The sequence below is a fragment of the Oncorhynchus mykiss genome, chromosome 16 (genome assembly GCF_013265735.2).
Source record: "Oncorhynchus mykiss isolate Arlee chromosome 16, USDA_OmykA_1.1, whole genome shotgun sequence".
Taxonomy (NCBI): domain Eukaryota; kingdom Metazoa; phylum Chordata; class Actinopteri; order Salmoniformes; family Salmonidae; genus Oncorhynchus; species Oncorhynchus mykiss.
Genome location: NC_048580.1, coordinates 8,236,994 through 8,254,493, shown reverse-complemented (window position 1 = coordinate 8,254,493; position 17,500 = coordinate 8,236,994). Strand labels below are relative to the sequence as shown.

The 17,500-nt window shown below is 40.9% G+C and overlaps 1 protein-coding gene across 7 annotated transcripts in view; it reads left to right on the top strand.

The window, feature by feature from the left end:
* LOC110492813 (myocardin) overlaps positions 1 to 17,500 on the top strand; it is a 176,551-nt gene that overhangs the window by 116,079 nt on the left and 42,972 nt on the right. The window contains exon 1 of one of the 7 annotated variants that reach the window (XM_036946088.1): positions 5,573 to 5,744. The exons of the other annotated variants lie outside the window; for them this stretch is intronic. Coding sequence (XP_036801983.1) covers positions 5,690 to 5,744 — 55 coding nt within the window. The 5' untranslated portion in view covers positions 5,573 to 5,689. Of the gene's footprint in view, positions 1 to 5,572; positions 5,745 to 17,500 lie in introns of those variants that run through there. 7 annotated transcript variants of the gene reach the window in all.

Genomic DNA, 17,500 nt, shown 5'->3' with positions numbered 1-17,500 from the left:
TCCGAGTTTCCAGACAGTTCAGATGAGACTTGTCACGTCCGTTGACACACAATTAAAGGGTAGGATTAGTCCAGGACTGGGTGAACTCTACAGGAATCTCCCTCCCATGCTGTGTGTCAGACCCAACCACCAACCCTCCCTTTAAGCACCCTGGGTGGGTGGGTGGGTGGGTGTGTCCCCATAAATATGTGTGTGTGTGCTTCACTCTTGTGTATGAATTCTTAGTCATTAAACCCAAGCAGTGTTGTGCGTATGGTGGGGATAGCCAGGATAGAAACTGGAACGAGGAGACTGTGTTATTTACTTGGTGACACTGTAAGACCCAGGGACAGTGGTGGGAACAGGACCCAGGGACAGTGGTGGGAACAGGACCCAGGGACAGTGGTGGGAACAGGACCCAGGGACAGTGGTGGGAACGGCACCCAGGGACAGTGGTGGGAACGGGACCCAGGGACAGTGGTGGGAACGGGACCCAGGGACAGTGGTGGGAACGGGACCCAGGGACAGTGGTGGGAACGGGACCCAGGGACAGTGGTGGGAACGGGACCCAGGGACAGTGGTGGGAACGGCACCCAGGGACAGTGGTGGGAACGGGACCCAGGGACAGTGGTGGGAACGGGACCCAGGGACAGTGGTGGGAACGGGACCCAGGGACAGTGGTGGGAACGGGACCCAGGGACAGTGGTGGGAACGGGACCCAGGGACAGTGGTGGGAACGGGACCCAGGGACAGTGGTGGGAACGGGACCCAGGGACAGTGGTGGGAACGGGACCCATGGACAGTGGTGGGAACAGGACCCATGGACAGTGGTGGGAACAGGACCCAGGGACAGTGGTGGGAACAGGACCCATGGACAGTGGTGGGAACAGGACCCAGGGACAGTGGTGGGAACAGGACCCAGGGACAGTGGTGGGAACAGGACCCAGGGACAGTGGTGGGAACAGGACCCAGGGACAGTGGTGGGAACGGTTTACATGAGACATTTACCTTTAGGTCCTAAAGCAAAGCCTGTGGGAGTGTAATTGATCAAAGCAATGCCTCTGGGAGTGTAATTGAGTGAACTTGGGTTTATTTTACCTGAATTGAAGCAGGCCTTGAGGAGCTGTGAGTTGAGTGATGATAGCCTATATTTGAACACCACCGCAGAAGCTTCGCTATTCGGCATATTCCCAGCTAAGTAGCTGGGTTTTGTTGTTAGGCCATAGTTCTCTTCAAATAGCCAATCACTTGCAGCCCACCTCTTCTAATGGATTGTGGGAAAAGTGTGCGAATTTTACCAGCTGAAGAGTCAAAAATAGTATGTTTATTTATTTGTATTATTATTGAAACTTTATTAATAAAATATATTTTTTTTTACATATTGAGACCTAGGTCTTTTTTACAAATGTGCCCTGTATATGCAACATACAGTGCCTTGCGAAAGTATTCGGCCCCCTTGAGCTTTGCGACCTTTTGGCACATTTCAGGCTTCAAACATAAAGATATAAAACTGTATTTTTTGTGAAGAATCAACAACAAGTGGGACACAATCATGAAGTGGAACGACATTTATTGGATATTTCAAACTTTTTTAACAAATCAAAAACTGAAAAATTGGGCGTGCAAAATTATTCAGCCCCTTTACTTTCAGTGCAGCAAACTCTCTCCAGAAGTTCAGTGAGGATCTCTGATTGATCCAATGTTGACCTAAATGACTAATGAGGATAAATACAATCCACCTGTGTGTAATCAAGTCTCCGTATAAATGCACCTGCACTGTGATAGTCTCAGAGGTCCGTCAAAAGCGCAGAGCATCATGAAGAACAAGGAACACACCAGGCAGGTCCGAGATACTGTTGTGAAGAAGTTTAAAGCCGGATTTGGATACAAAAATATTTCCCAAGCTTTAAACATCCCAAGGAGCACTGTGCAAGCGATAATATTGAAATGGAAGGAGTATCAGACCACTGCAAATCTACCAAGACCTGGCCGTCCCTCTAAACTTTCAGCTCATACAAGGAGAAGACTGATCAGAGATGCAGCCAAGAGGCCCATGATCACTCTGGATGAACTGCAGATATCTACAGCTGAGGTGGGAGACTCTGTCCATAGGACAACAATCAGTCGTATATTGCACAAATCTGGCCTTTATGGAAGAGTGGCAAGAAGAAAGCCATTTCTTAAAGATATCCATAAAAAGTGTTGTTTAAAGTTTGCCACAAGCCACCTGGGAGACACACCAAACATGTGGAAGAAGGTGCTCTGGTCAGATGAAACCAAAATTGAACTTTTTGGCAACAATGCAAAACGTTATGTTTGGCGTAAAGGCAACACAGCTCATCACCGTGAACACACCATCCCCACTGTCAAACATGGTGGTGGCAGCATCATGGTTTGGGCCTGCTTTTCTTCAGCAGGGACAGGGAAGATGGTTAAAATTGATGGGAAGATGGATGGAGCCAAATACAGGACCATTCTGGAAGAAAACCTGATGGAGTCTGCAAAAGACCTGAGACTGGGACAGAGATTTGACTTCCAACAAGACAATGATCCAAAACATAAAGCAAAATCTACAATGGAATGGTTCAAAAATAAACATATCCAGGTGTTAGAATGGCCAAGTCAAAGTCCAGACCTGAATCCAATCGAGAATCTGTGGAAAGAACTGAAAACTGCTGTTCACAAATGCTCTCCATCCAACCTCACTGAGCTCGAGCTGTTTTGCAAGGAGGAATGGGAAAAAATGTCAGTCTCTCGATGTGCAAAACTGATAGAGACATACCCCAAGAGACTTACAGCTGTAATCGCAGCAAAAGGTGGCGCTACAAAGTATTAACTTAAGGGGGCTGAATAATTTTGCACGCCCAATTTTTCAGTTTTTGATTTGTTAAAAAAGTTTGAAATATCTAATAAATGTCGTTCCACTTCATGATTGTGTCCCACTTGTTGTTGATTCTTCACAAAAAATACAGTTTTATATCTTTATGTTTGAAGCCTGAAATGTGGCAAAAGGTCGCAAAGTTCAAGGGGGCTGAATACTTTCGCAAGGCACTGTAAATATACAAATTATACCCAAACATATAGTTGAAGTTGGAAGTTTACATACACCTTAGCCAAATACATTTAAACTCAGTTTTTCACAATTCCTGACATTTAATCTTAGTAAAAATCCCCTGTTTTAGGTCAGCTCGGCTCAACACTTTATTTTAAGAATGTGAAATGTCAGATGAATAGTAGAGAGAATGATTTATTTCAGCTTTTAGGGCCTTCTTGCTCGCACACGTTTTTTCAGTTCTGCCCACAAATGTTCTATAGGATTGAGGTCAGGGCTTTGTGATGGCCACTCCAATACCTTGACTTTGTTGTCCTTAAGCCATTTTGCCACAACTTTGGAAGTATGCTTTGGGTCATTGTCCATTTGGAAGACCCATTTACAACCAAGCTTTTAACTTGACTGATGTCTTGAGATGTTGCTTCAATATATCCACATAATCTTACCTCCTCATGATGCCATCTATTTTGTGAAGCGCACCAGTCCCTCCTGCAGCAAAGCACCCCCACAACATCATGTTGCCACCCCCATGCTTCACGGTTTGGATGGTGTTCTTTGACTTGCAAACCTCCCCATTTTTCCTCCAAACATAACGATGGTCATTATGGGCAAACAGTTCTATTTTTGTTCCATCAGACCAGAGGACATTTCTCCAAAAAGTACGATCTTTGTCCCCATGTGCAGTTGCAAACCGTAGTCTGGCTTTTTTTATGGTGGTTTTGGAGCAGTGGCTTCTTCCTTGCTGAGCAACCTTTCAGGTTATGTCAATATAGGTCTCATTTTACTGTGGATATAGATACTTTTGTACCTGTTTCCTCCAGCATCTTCACAAGGTCCTTTGCTGTTGTTCTGGGATTGATTTGCACTTTTCACACCAAAGTAAGTTCATCTCTAGGAGACAGATCACGTCTCCTTCCTGAGAGGTATGACGGCTGTGTGATCCCATGGTGTTTATACTTGTGTACTATTGTGTGTACAGATGAACGTGGTACCTTCTGGCATTTTGAAATTGCTCCCAAGGATGAACCAGACTTGTTGAGGTCTACAATTTTTCTTTTCTGAGGTCTTGGCTGATTTATTTTTATTTTCCCATGATGTCAAGCAAAGAGGCACTTGAGTTTGAAGGTAGGACTTGAAATACATCCACAGGTACACCTCCAATTGACACAAATGATGTCAATTAGCTTATCAGAAGCTTCTAAAGCCATGACATAATTTGGGGGAATTTTCCATACTGTTTAAAGGCACAGTCAACTTAGTGTATGTAAACTTCTGACCCACTGGAATTGTGATACAGTGAATTATAAGTGAAATAATCTGTCTGTAAACATTTTTTGGAAAAATTACTTGTGTCATTCACAAAGTAGATGACCTAACCGACTTGCCAAAACTATAGTTCGTCAGCAAGAAATTTGTGGAGTTGTTGAAAAATGAGTTTTAATGACTCCAACGTAAGTGTATGTGAACTTCCGACTTCAACTGTACATATTGAAAATCAAAAACACAGTCATGGGAAGCACAAATAAAACATCCCATATCATCCTGAAAAACAGATACATTCCTCCACAAATACGTCCCCATTCAATACTTAAATTTGCTCAAACTGCACCAGAACTTCAAACTAAAAGCAGATTTACCTAGCTCGGTGGAGACTCTAGGAACCTCAAGAATGAACCAATACTGGCAACTCAGTAAGTTTATAAACTAGGGCCTTGTGAACAAAAAGGAAGTAATATAGAGATCTACTGGTCTTTAGCGAAGGCCAGCAAAACTTTTGATACAGGGTGGAGTGATCAAAACTATCACCTGTAACAAAACGAAGGGCACTACGGTAGATGGCGTCCCAAAGTATAACATCCTGGCATTTAAACCATACTTAAAAAAAAAAAAAAAATATTCACGTACTGTTAAAAAATTATATATATTTTAGCATACTGAGAATGTGTCATACGCGATTGCGTTTCCTGCTATTTGTTGATTTCGGAAAATATCCCGATATCTAATTGACCAGCTGTTGTCAAAGCCTAAATGAGTATGACATTTAGGCCATTTAAAGTATACTCACACACTATTACATTGAATTTTTTTGCATACTCAAACACCCTACTATTTATGACACAAGTATGGGTATTAGGACATGGCCATAGTCAGAGCAGTAACATATCCAGAAGGTCAGAGGGAGTCTCCTGCCAGCAGTCCTCTTCTCCCTGGAAGGAGGAGCTACCAGAAACTTTAGCTCCTAGCCCCTCCCCGCCGACGGCATAATTACCCACTAAAGGAGGGGCTAGTGGAACCTTGGGAGGGGCTATAGGAACCCTTAGTGGTTAGCTCCTCCCAGCAGAGGTATATCACTCCACTCCCTCTGGAGTGGAGACTCAGAGCTACATGAGACCAAAGCCTGACTGTCTACCTCACTATCGGACTCCCACAGCTACCCAAGGGAGAGAGAGAGGAGTGAAGAGAGAGACCACTTTTTTTTGTGTCTTTTTTTTTTGTGTGTCTTTTCTTGTAGTAGCTGTTAACTGTTGTTAATGACGCGCGTTTGGACAGCTCTGGTCTCGGTCTCCGGTCCCAGGAAGGGCCAGGGGCATTAAAGTGAAAGTGTGTGCGTCTGTTCTCTTTTTCTCTCCTGTACACTGGAACCATACAGTTAGCATCATGACTTTACTGGGCTCTGAACGCTCCATACTGATACGAAGCAAGTTTAGATCAGGTAAGATCCTATCGTGTGTGTTCATGTCCACTCACCTATCAGAAGCATTTGTTCCACCCCTTGGACTGGCACTTTGTTGATATGTACTATATAAACATCCTCTCCTGATGATACAATGTTTGCACTTGCATTGATAAAATGTTTAATTTTTTCAATGCCATTTGTCCATCAACCGTCAGTGCTTGTATTTTATTTATAGTGAACAGTAGTACAGGTACATGCTTTTTGTATATTGCTTATCAAATCAAATGTTATTAATCACAAACACATATTTAGCAGATGTTATTGCAGGTGTAGCGAAATGCTTGTGTTCCTAGCTCCAACTGTGCAGTAACATTTAGCAATACACACATCTAAAAAGTAAAATAATTGAATGAAGATATATAGAGAATTTAGGATGAGCAAAGTCGGAGTCCGGAGTATAAATGTATGTACTGAGTATACAAAACATTAAGAACACCTGCTCTTTCCTTGACAGACTGACCAGGTGAATCCAGGTGAAAGCTATGATCCCTTGTTGATGTCACTTATTAAATCCACTTCAATCAGTGTAGATGAAGGGGAGGAGACAGGTTAAAGAAGGATTTGTAAACATTGAGACAATTGAAACATGAATTGTGTATGTGTGCCATTCAGAGGGTGAATGGGGAAGGCAAAACATTGAAGTGCCTTTAAACAGGGTATGGTAGCAGGCACACCGGTTTGTCAAGAACTGCAACAGAATGGTCCACCACCCAAAGGACATCCAGCCAACTGGACACAACTGTGGGAAGCGTTGGAGTCCACAATGGCCAGAATCCCTTTGGAACGTAGAGTCCAATGCCCTAACAAATTGAGGCTGTTCTGAGGGCAAAAGGGAGAGGTGCAACTCCATATTAGGATGGTGTTACTAATGTTTTTTACACTCAGTGTATATATGTGATGGGATGTATAGACAATATGGACAGTATATGGATATGTATAGAATATGTAGTATATCTGAAGAATAGTATATGTACAGCAATAATTAAATAGAATTAGGCCTTGACTGGAATACAGTATATACATATGAAATGGGTAAAACAGTATGTAAACATTAAAGTGACCAGTGTTCCACGTCTGTGTACAGTACATAGGGCAGCAACCTCTAAGGTGCAGGGTTGAGTACCGGGTGGTAGCCGGCTAGTAACAGTGACTCAATTTCAGGGCAGGGTACTGGTCGGAGGCCAGTTAGTGATGCCTATTTAACAGTCTGATGGCCTTCAGTCTCTCAGTCCCAGCTTTGATGCACCTCTACTAACCTCGCCGTTTGGATGGTAGCAGGGTGAATGAAGATGCTATGGATGCTATAGATGCTGTGGATGCTATGTATTTAATAGATGCTATGGATGCTATAGGTACTATAGATGCTATGAATGCTATGGATGCTATGTATTTAATAGATGCTATGGATGCTATAGGTACTATGGATGCTATGGATGCTATAGGTACTATGGATGCTATGGATGCTATAGGTACTATGGATGCTATAGGTACTATGGATGCTATGTATTTAATAGATGCTATGGATGCTATAGGTACTATGGATGCTATGGATGCTATAGATGCTATGGATGCTACGGATGCTATGTATTTAATAGATGCTATGGATGCTATGTATTTAATGGATGCTATGTATTTAATAGATGCTATGGATGCTATGTATTTAATAGATGCTATGGATGCTATGTATTTAATAGATGCTATGGATGCTATGTATTTAATAGATGCTATGGATGCTATGTATTTAATAGATGCTATGGATGCTATAGGTACTATGGATGCTATGGATGATAACGATACTATGGTGTATGGGTGACAATGCCTTGTTGGTGAGACGCTGGTAAAAGCAAACACACGTGGGTATGGTTTGGTGTCGATCCTATTTACATTTAGTTTATTCTGATAGAGATTAGTGGTAGGTTAAAGGTTATCATCATTAGGCTGTGATGAGAGCAATGTGTGTCCTAACCTGCCTGTGTAAGAACAGTGTGGACTACAGCACTGATCTTAAATCCCTCTTAACACACTACAGCTCTCTCTCTTTCTCTCTCTCTAAATTTAAATTTCTGTTTTTTATTGGCATGGGAAACATGTGTTTACATTGCCAAAGCAAGTGAAATAAACAATACGAAGTGAACAGTAGACATTACACTCACAAACATTTCAAAATAATAAAGACATTACAAATATCAAAGTATGTCTATATACACTGTTGTAATCATATTAAAGTACAAAAGGGAAAATAAATCAACATAAATATGGGTTGTATTTACATTGGTGTTTGTTCTTCACTGGTTGCCCTTTTCTTGCGGCAACACACATCTTGCTGCTGTGATGTCACACTGTGGCATTTCACCCAGTAGATATGGGAGAATATCAAAATAAGATTTTTTTTTTTTTTTCAAATGATTTGTGGGTCTGTGTAATCTGAGGGAAATATGTCTCTCTAATATGGTCATACATTTGTCAGGAGGTTAGTAAGTGCAGCTCAGTTTCCATCTTTTTTGTGGGCAGTGTGCACATAGCCTGTCTTCTCTTGAGAGCCATGTCTGCCTTTGGTAGCCTTCTCAGTAGCAATGCTCACTGTACATAGTCAAAGATGTTCTTAATTTTGGGTCTGTCACAGTGGTCAGGTATTCTGCCACTGTGCACTCTCTGTTTAGGGCCAAATAGCATTCTAGTTTTCTCTCTTTTTTTGCAAATTCTTTCCAATGTGAAGTAATTAGCTTTTTGTTTTGTCATGATTTGGTTGGGTTTAATTGTTTTGCTGTCCTGGGGATCTGTGGGGTCTGTTAGTGTTTGTAAACAGAGGAAGAGCATGACAAACTTGCTTAGGGGACTCTTCTTCAGGTTCATATCTCTGTATGTGATGTATTTGTTATGGAAGGTTTGGGAATCACTTCCTTTTAGGTGGTTGTAGAATTGAAGCTCTCTTTTCTGGATTTTGATAATTAGCGGGTATCAGCCTAATGTTTATGTTGTACACTGAGGATATTTTTGCAGAATTCTGCATGCAGAGTCTCAATTTGGTATGTGTCCCATTTTGTGAATTCTTGGTTGGTGAGCAGACCCCAGATCTCACAACCAAAAAGGGCAATGGGTTCTATAACTGATTCAAGTATTTTTAACCAGATCCTAATTGGTATGTTGAATTTTATGTTCATTTTGAAGGCATAAAAGACTCTTGCCTCTTAGATAGTTCACAGCTTTGTGGAAGTTACCTGTATGGCTTCATGTTTAGGCCAAGGTATGTGTCGTTTTTTTGAGCTCTAGGGCAACGGTGTCTAGATGGAATTTATATTCGTGGTCCTGGCAACTGGACCTTTTTTCGGAACACCATTATTTATTGTCTTACTGAGATTTTCTGTCTGTGCCCAGGTCTGACAGAATCTGTGCAGAAGATCTAGGTGCTAGGTGTAGGCCCTCCTTTGTTGTGGACAGAAGCACCAGATCATCAGCAAACAGTAGGCATTTGATTTCAGATTCTAGTAGGGTTAGGCTGGGTGCTGCAGAATGTTCTAGTGCCCTCGCCAATAGTTGATATATATATGTACAGTGCCTTGCGAAAGTATTCGGCCCCCTTGAACTTTGCGACCTTTTGCCACATTTCAGGCTTCAAACATAAAGATATAAAACTGTATTTTCTGTTGTGAAGAATCAACAACAAGTGGGACACAATCATGAAGTGGAACGACATTTATTGGATATTTCAAACTTTTTTAACAAATCAAAAACTGAAAAATTGGGCGTGCAAAATGATTCAGACCCATTAAGTTAATACTTCGCCACCTTTTGCTGCGATTACAGCTGTAAGTCGCTTGGGGTATGTCTCTATCAGCTTTGCACATCGAGAGACTGACATTTTTTCCCATTCCTCCTTGCAAAACAGCTCGAGCTCAGTGAGGTTGGATGGAGAGCATTTGTGAACAGCAGTTTTCAGTTCTTTCCACAGATTCTCGATTGGATTCAGGTCTGGACTTTGACTTGGCCATTCTAACACCTGGATATGTTTATTTTTGAACCATTCCATTGTAGATTTTGCTTTATGTTTTGGATCATTGTCTTGTTGGAAGTCAAATCTCTGTCCCAGTCTCAGGTCTTTTGCAGACTCCATCAGGTTTTCTTCCAGAATGGTCCTGTATTTGGCTCCATCCATCTTCCCATCAATTTTAACCATCTTCCCTGTCCCTGCTGAAGAAAAGCAGGCCCAAACCATGATGCTGCCACCACCATGTTTGACAGTGGGGATGGTGTGTTCAGCTGTGTTGATTTTACGCCAAACATAACGTCTTGCATTGTTGCCAAAAAGTTCAATTTTGGTTTCATCTGACCAGAGCACCTTCTTCCACCTTGCAGTGGTCTGATACTCCTTCCATTTCAATATTATCGCTTGCACAGTGCTCCTTGGGATGTTTAAAGCTTGGGAAATATTTTTGTATCCAAATCCGGCTTTAACCTCTTAGAGCTCTAGGGGCGCTATTTCATTTTTGGATAAAAAACGTTCCCGTTTTAAGCGCGATATTTTGTCACGAAAAGATGCTCGACTATGCATATTCTTGACAGTTCTGGAAAGAAAACACTCTGAAGTTTCAGAATCTGCAAAGATTTTGTCTGTAAGTGCCCCAGAACTCATTCTACAGGCGAAACCAAGATGATGCATCACCCAGGAATTAGCAGAATTTCTGAAGCTCTGTTTTCCATTCTCTCCTTATATGGCTGTGATTGCGCAAGGAATGAGCCTACACTTTCTGTCGTTCGCCCAAGGTCTTAGCAGCATTGTGACGTATTTGTAGGCATATCATTGGAAGATTGGCCATAAGAGACTACATTTTCCAGAGGTCCGCCCGGTGTCCTTTGTCTAAATTTGTGCGTAATCTTCAGGTGCGGGCATTTTCTCCTGGGATTCAGGAGAGAAAGCATGTGTCCAAGAACGATGTATCAATGAAGAGATATGTGAAAAACACCTTGAGGATTGATTCTAAACAACGTTTGCCATGTTTTCAGTCGATATTATGGAGTTAATTTGGAAAAAAGTTTGCGTTTTGAGGACTGAATTTATGGATTTTTTTTGGTAGCCAAATGTGATGTATAAAACGGAGCTATTTCTAATACACAAGGAATCTTTTTGGAAAAACTGAGCATCTGCTATCTAACTGAGAGTATCCTCATTGAAAACATCAGAAGTTCTTCAAAGGTAAATGATTTTATTTGAAGGCTTTTATGTTTTTGTTAATGTTGCGTGCTGGATGCTAACGCTAATGCTAACGCTAAATGCTAACGCGAAATGCTAACTCTAGCTAGCTACTTTTACACAAATGATTGTTTTCCTCTGGTTGAGAAGCATATTTTGAAAATCTGAGATGACTGTTGTTTACAAAAGGCTAAGCTTGAGAGATGGCATATTTATTTCATTTCATTTGCGATTTTCATAAATAGTTAACGTTGTGTTATGCTAATGAGCTTGCTGATAGATTTACACAATCCTGGATACAGGGGTTTTTTCATAGCTAAACGTGACGCAGAAAACGGAGCGATTTGTCCTAAACAAATAATCTTTCAGGAAAAACTGAACATTTGCTATCTGAGAGTCTCCTCATTGAAAACATCTGAAGTTCTTCAAAGGTAAATGATTTTTTTGAATGCTTTTCTGTTTTTTTGTGTAAATGTTGCCAGCTGAATGCTAATGCTAAATGCTACGTTAGCCATCAATACTGTTACACAAATGCTTGTTTTGCAATGGTTGAGAAGCATATTTTGAAAATCTGAGATGACAGTGTTGTTAACAAAAGGCTAAGCTTGAGAGCTAGCATATTTATTTCATTTCATTTGCGATTTTCATGAATAGTTAACGTTGCGTTATGGTAATGAGCTTGAGTCTGTATTCACGAACCCGGATCCGGGATGGGGAGATCAGAAAGGTTCAACTTCTTCACAACAGTATCTCGGACCTGCCTGGTGTGTTCCTTGTTCTTCATGATGCTCTCTGCGCTTTTAACGGACCTCTGAGACTATCACAGTGCAGGTGCATTTATACGGAGACTTGATTACACACAGGTGGATTGTATTTATCATCATTAGTCATTTAGGTCAACATTGGATCATTCAGAGATCCTCACTGAACTTCTGGAGAGAGTTTGCTGCACTGAAAGTAAAGGGGCTGAATAATTTTGCACGCCCAATTTTTCAGTTTTTAATTTGTTTAAAAAGTTTGAAATATCCAATAAATGTCGTTCCACTTCATGATTGTGTCCCACTTGTTGTTGATTCTTCACAAATAAATACAGTTTTATATCTTTATGTTTGAAGCCTGAAATGTGGCAAAAGGTCGCAAAGTTCAAGGGGGCCGAATACTTTCGCAAGGCACTGTATATGTTGAAGAGGGTGGGGCTTAAGCTGCATCCCGTCTCATCTCCAGGCCCTGTGGAAATACATGTTTTTTTGTCAATTTTAACCGCACACTTATTGGATTTTATAATGTCGTATGTTTTCCCCTCAACATCACTTTGCATCAATTTGTATAGCAGACCCTCATGCCAAATTGAGTCTCAAGCTTTTTTGAAATCAACAAAGCATGAGAAGACTGCATTTGTTTTGGTTTGTTTGTTTGTCAATGCAGGGTGAATACGTGGTCTGTCGTGCGGTAATTTGGTATAAAGCCAATTTGGCATTTGCTCGGTTAATGAATATGCAGAGGAGTTTTCCCAAGGTTGTTGTTGACAGATATCCCACGGTAGTTATTGGGGTCAAATTTGTTTCCACTTTGGTGATCAGTCCTTGGATCCAAATATTGGGGAAGATGCCAGAGCTGAGGATGATGTTAAAGAGTTTAATTTGTGGTCTGTATATTTTATCATTTAATTTAGGATACCATCAACCCCACAGGCCTTTTGGGGTTGGTTAATTTTCTTAGGTTATTTGCTTCAATTGTTTTATTTGATAGGGAAGCTGAGAGGTCAAATATACTGTTTAGGTTTTCTACTGCCAGGTTTACACCTTCACTATTACAGTGAAACCTTTTGTCCTGGAAATGATCAAGAAGGGATTGAATTTGTTGTTGCCTAATTGTTATTTGGTAGATTTTCACACTACTTTCCTTCCATCTATAGCATTTCTCAATATTATTCAGTTCTTTTGGCCTTGATTCCCCAAGATTGAGCATAGCTCTGTTCAAGCAGTGTGATTTTGCTGTGATCTGTTAGGGGTGTCAGTGGACTGACTGTGAACGCTCTAAGAGACTCTGGGTTGAGGTCAGGGATAAAGTAGTGCCAAGTCCCCCCCCCCACCTCTCTCTCTCTCTCTGAAGGGGGTGTTAATGTTAGCCAGAGCTACAGCCAGTCTAATGCTTGGGTCTTTCTCCCTGTCCTCTCAGTCACAGTTTATTTGTTTGATACACACAGTTTACAGTCAAGCAGCATTTTATCAAGTGATTCATTTCACTGAAAACAAAGAGTAAGGAACATCAATTCTTAAAATGCTCTTACCAACTTTTTTTTTCTCTCGCTCTTCAGTGCAATCTCTGTGCTCGGTACGGTAATTGCTTACCAGCAATCACAGGCTAAATTGCGCTTTCCCTCAGTGTTGTTTAAACCAACGCCCACGCAGTGTGAAATGACCTCTGGAGGGAGGGAGAGCGGGAGAGAAGGGCTGGAGTCATTGTAGTGTATGACCAGGGGGAGAGACTTTCACAGGGATGTTTGCTGTGACACACACACATTATGCTTATAGGCCGGTCATTAATGCCATGCAGAAGTCGGGAGACTGTTCAGTCTTACATGCTGGGTCACAGAGAGAGACAGAGTCACATCACTCTGAGCCTGGCTGAGGTTATTACTGTTGGTGATGTGGGTGTTTTGCGATGTTTCCTCAAACCTTTCATATACTGTATGTTATTTGTATGAAGTTAAAGTACGATGGCCAGTCAATGGACATGGATAGCTTGATGTCGTGAGGACAATACATTCACGCAGTTAACGTGTTTATTTAGTGGCCTATGCAGGAATCAAACCCACAACTCTGCTATTGCCAGCTCCATGCTCACACCAACAACAGTAAGCTACCACTACTGGTATTTTAACAGCGAGAGATGAGGGTCTCAGAGTGGTCCCAGGAGACGTGTTTGTGTGGTTTCCTTCTCTCTAGTATTACATAACTGTCAGAGAAGTTGAAGTTGTACACTGAAGAAACATATAAACACGATGTGTAAAGTGTTGATCCCATGTTTCATGAGCTGAAATAAAAGATCCCAGAAATGTTCCATACACACAAAAAGCACATTTCTCTCAAATGTTGTGGACACATTTGTTTACATCCTTGTTAGTGAACATTTCTCCTTTGCCAAGATAATCCACCCACCTGACAGGTGTGGCATATCAAGAAGCTGATTAAACAGCATGATGATTACACAGGTGCACCTTGTGCTGGGGACAATAAAAGGCCTTCTAAAATGTACAGTTTTGTCACACAATACAGTGCCACAGATGTCTCAAGTTTTGAGGGAGTGTGCAACTGGCAAGCCACCTTCAACTTTGTTTTAGAGAATTAGGCAGGACGTCCAACCGGCCTCACAACAAGTGGGTGTGCCTATGCCCGCCCAGGTCCACCCATGGCTGCACCCCTGCCCATTCTTGTGAAAATTTTTTTTTCAATTGACTGATTTCCTTCTATGAACTGTAACTCTGTAAAATCTTAGAAATTGCATTTATATTTTTGTTCAGTATATATTATGTCAACACTATATCAAGGCTGGTGGCGGTTGGTGCCGTTCAAGAAGGGATGACAATAAAACAATTTATGAACATGGCCTTATTTTTGTTACATCACATTGCATACCTGTCATTCATGTTCCATTCACCCAGTTCAGTGTAACATTGATAGGATTAGGCTACTACATGACACTCCAATTTTCCCTATACCCATCATGAGGTTGCTACAATTTAGCCTATGGATGAAACCGGTGCAAAGACCAAATGGAGTAATCAGGTAAACAATGAACTAACCAGCATGAATCTGCAAGTAGCTAACCAACCAGGTTCAATGTTGGCTAGCTAACATTAGGCTATAACTAGCCAAGCAAATGGCTCTGAGATACGAATAATAAGTTCATACACGTAACATTAGCTAGCTAGCTAACAGTAAACTTTAACTTGAAATGAAATTGACTTTCTGTCAAAATTAGAAACGTGTCTCATATCTGAAATGTAGCTAGCATGGATGGATGCCTCTCGCTGTCACAGATGCCATGGTTGCCCTTAGTTTGAAGAAGTTTTATCCATCTCCTTAGCTATCATACTCTTAATTCCACTGATTTCAAAACTCGATCCTCCAGAAAGTGGAGAGCAGCACTTGTGCAGTTCTTCTACACGATACATTTTGTTTTTAAAGACACGTTAGACAGGATTACCTAGACATACTGGCCAGCTCAAAAAGACAGAAACGTGCTATATGGCAGACCAACCCCAACTCCTCTCTCTGCATGTCTATTTATCTCAGCCAATCATGGCAATGATCATGGCGAGGAGGTTGCTGTTTTTTTAAAATTTGTATTTACAGATGGCATACACTGTTAGTAAGGCACATGAAAGTTCACATGTTCCAGAAGACATTTCTGCCCCAATTTTTTTTTGTTGTATGTTTACTTTCAAACGGCTCTCCTGTGAAGTAGTGACCCGCAACATACGCCTAGTTTCCTGAAACGGGTCACATTTGTCCTCTGCTGCCTCTGGAGAGGTTCATGGCATATAAATGCCAGGTTATGTTGTAAACCCTGATTTACGCTTCCAGTAGCTTCCACCTGTTTTGTTGTATGGAATACCAAGCTTTCATAATTAAAGGTGTATTTTCTCTCACCCTGAATTGTGTGTTAACATTACTGTAGCGTTGGTGTTTATCCATGCCATCTCTGTGTGACTGCAGAGGGCCAGGTGATATTAAAGCAGGGTTCAGAGCCAACTGTTACACACTGACAAGCAGCAATAATCACAGAGGATGGATCTAATGAGGATGCGCCCCAGTGACATAAATGAAATAGTCTGTTGGTGTGTTTATCTGCGTTTATCTGAAAGAGAGAGGGAGAAACATCTCTCTCAAGTTAGTGGGATGTTAGAGATCTTAGTCTTGTTTGGGCAACTGTGACAAAGTTGGCCATTATCTCATGAAAATGTTTCTTGAAGTCAGGAACAGTTTTACTCCAAAAATTGAGAATTTATTTGAATAAATAGACAAATACACCAACGGTTAAAATCATGCTGATAAATAAATAATAAAACAAGAATCAAAAGATAAGAGCATAAAATCTATTAAAATCATGCTGAAAGGATAAAACAAGAATCAAAAGATAAGAGCATAAAATCTATTAAAATCATGCTGAAAGGATAAAACAAGAATCAAAAGATAAGAGCATAAAATCTATTAAAATCATGCTGAAAGGATAAAACAAGAATCAAAAGATAAGAGCATAAAATCTATTAAAATCATGCTGAAAGGATAAAACAAGAATCAAAAGATAAGAGCATAAAATCTGTTAAAATCATGCTGAAAGGATAAAACAAGAATCAAAAGATAAGAGCATAAAATCTATTAAAATCATGCTGAAAGGATAAAACAAGAATCAAAAGATAAGAGCATAAAATCTGTTAAAATCATGCTGAAAGGATAAAACAAGAATCAAAAGATAAGAGCATAAAATCTGTTGCACATGCTCTCCTCTACCCTTTCCTTCAGCTACTTACGCTGCCTCTTTCCCACAAACACATATACACATTCAATCAACTCAAATTGGTGGGAGAGGCTACAATTATCTCATTAGCCAATCCTGACTCAACAAAAAATTTGCACACAGATTCAATTAACACACTTGACTGTAGCAGATTACATGGTGAATAAACATTGACTATGGCAGGATATGAAACATTACTGAACAGGTCCTTTTTAATAAATAAACATGAACACATTCACACACACAGTGGGGAATGTATGAGTCTTTAGGTGAGGATGTCCAATCACAGGAACTCCTCATTAGAGGAACTAAACCCTTTGACCTCTCCAGGAGCATGGCAGCTGCTTTGACAACAGGTCGTTATGACTGTGTTATGAGATATTATATTTCTGCGATATTGTATTTATAGATTCATGAGGTATTAATAATATTGAATTTCAACCTGGCTCGGGTCCAGTGGGGTAGGGATTTGATCCATTGACAAAAAGAGAGAGATATTCAAAAGTGATTTGAAAGGTTAGTATAATGAAAAATAGTTTGCACTGTGACATGTTTTGTCCCAGCGTCTAGTCAGAGCGAATGGCTGTGCTGCTGCCAAACTGTAAATCTCAAGCAGATGTTTAGAGAATGATGTAATTATGTAACGGAGGTAGATGAGAGGACGGCGAGATAAAGCCGACACACACACACACACACACACACCTCAAGCATCGCTCGGTATGTGTCCAGTGTTGACAGTGTGACATTGTTCAAACATGCTCCCGTGGCGTATTGGTGAAACAGAGTCGTGAAACTACATAGCAGCTCCATTCAACGGTCCTCTATAAACTCTGAGCCATCCCAGAGTGCCGAGAGAAACAGAGATAATCATCACGTCACACTCAACCAGTTCTCAACCAGTCTCACGTCATAGTTAGACGTTTATCCATGTTGTTACAAACATCAGATTTCAAAGTGTTTTAAGCTTTAGTTTTGGCGTCATCTCTGAATTCTTAACGTTAGGCATTAACTCTGAATGGTT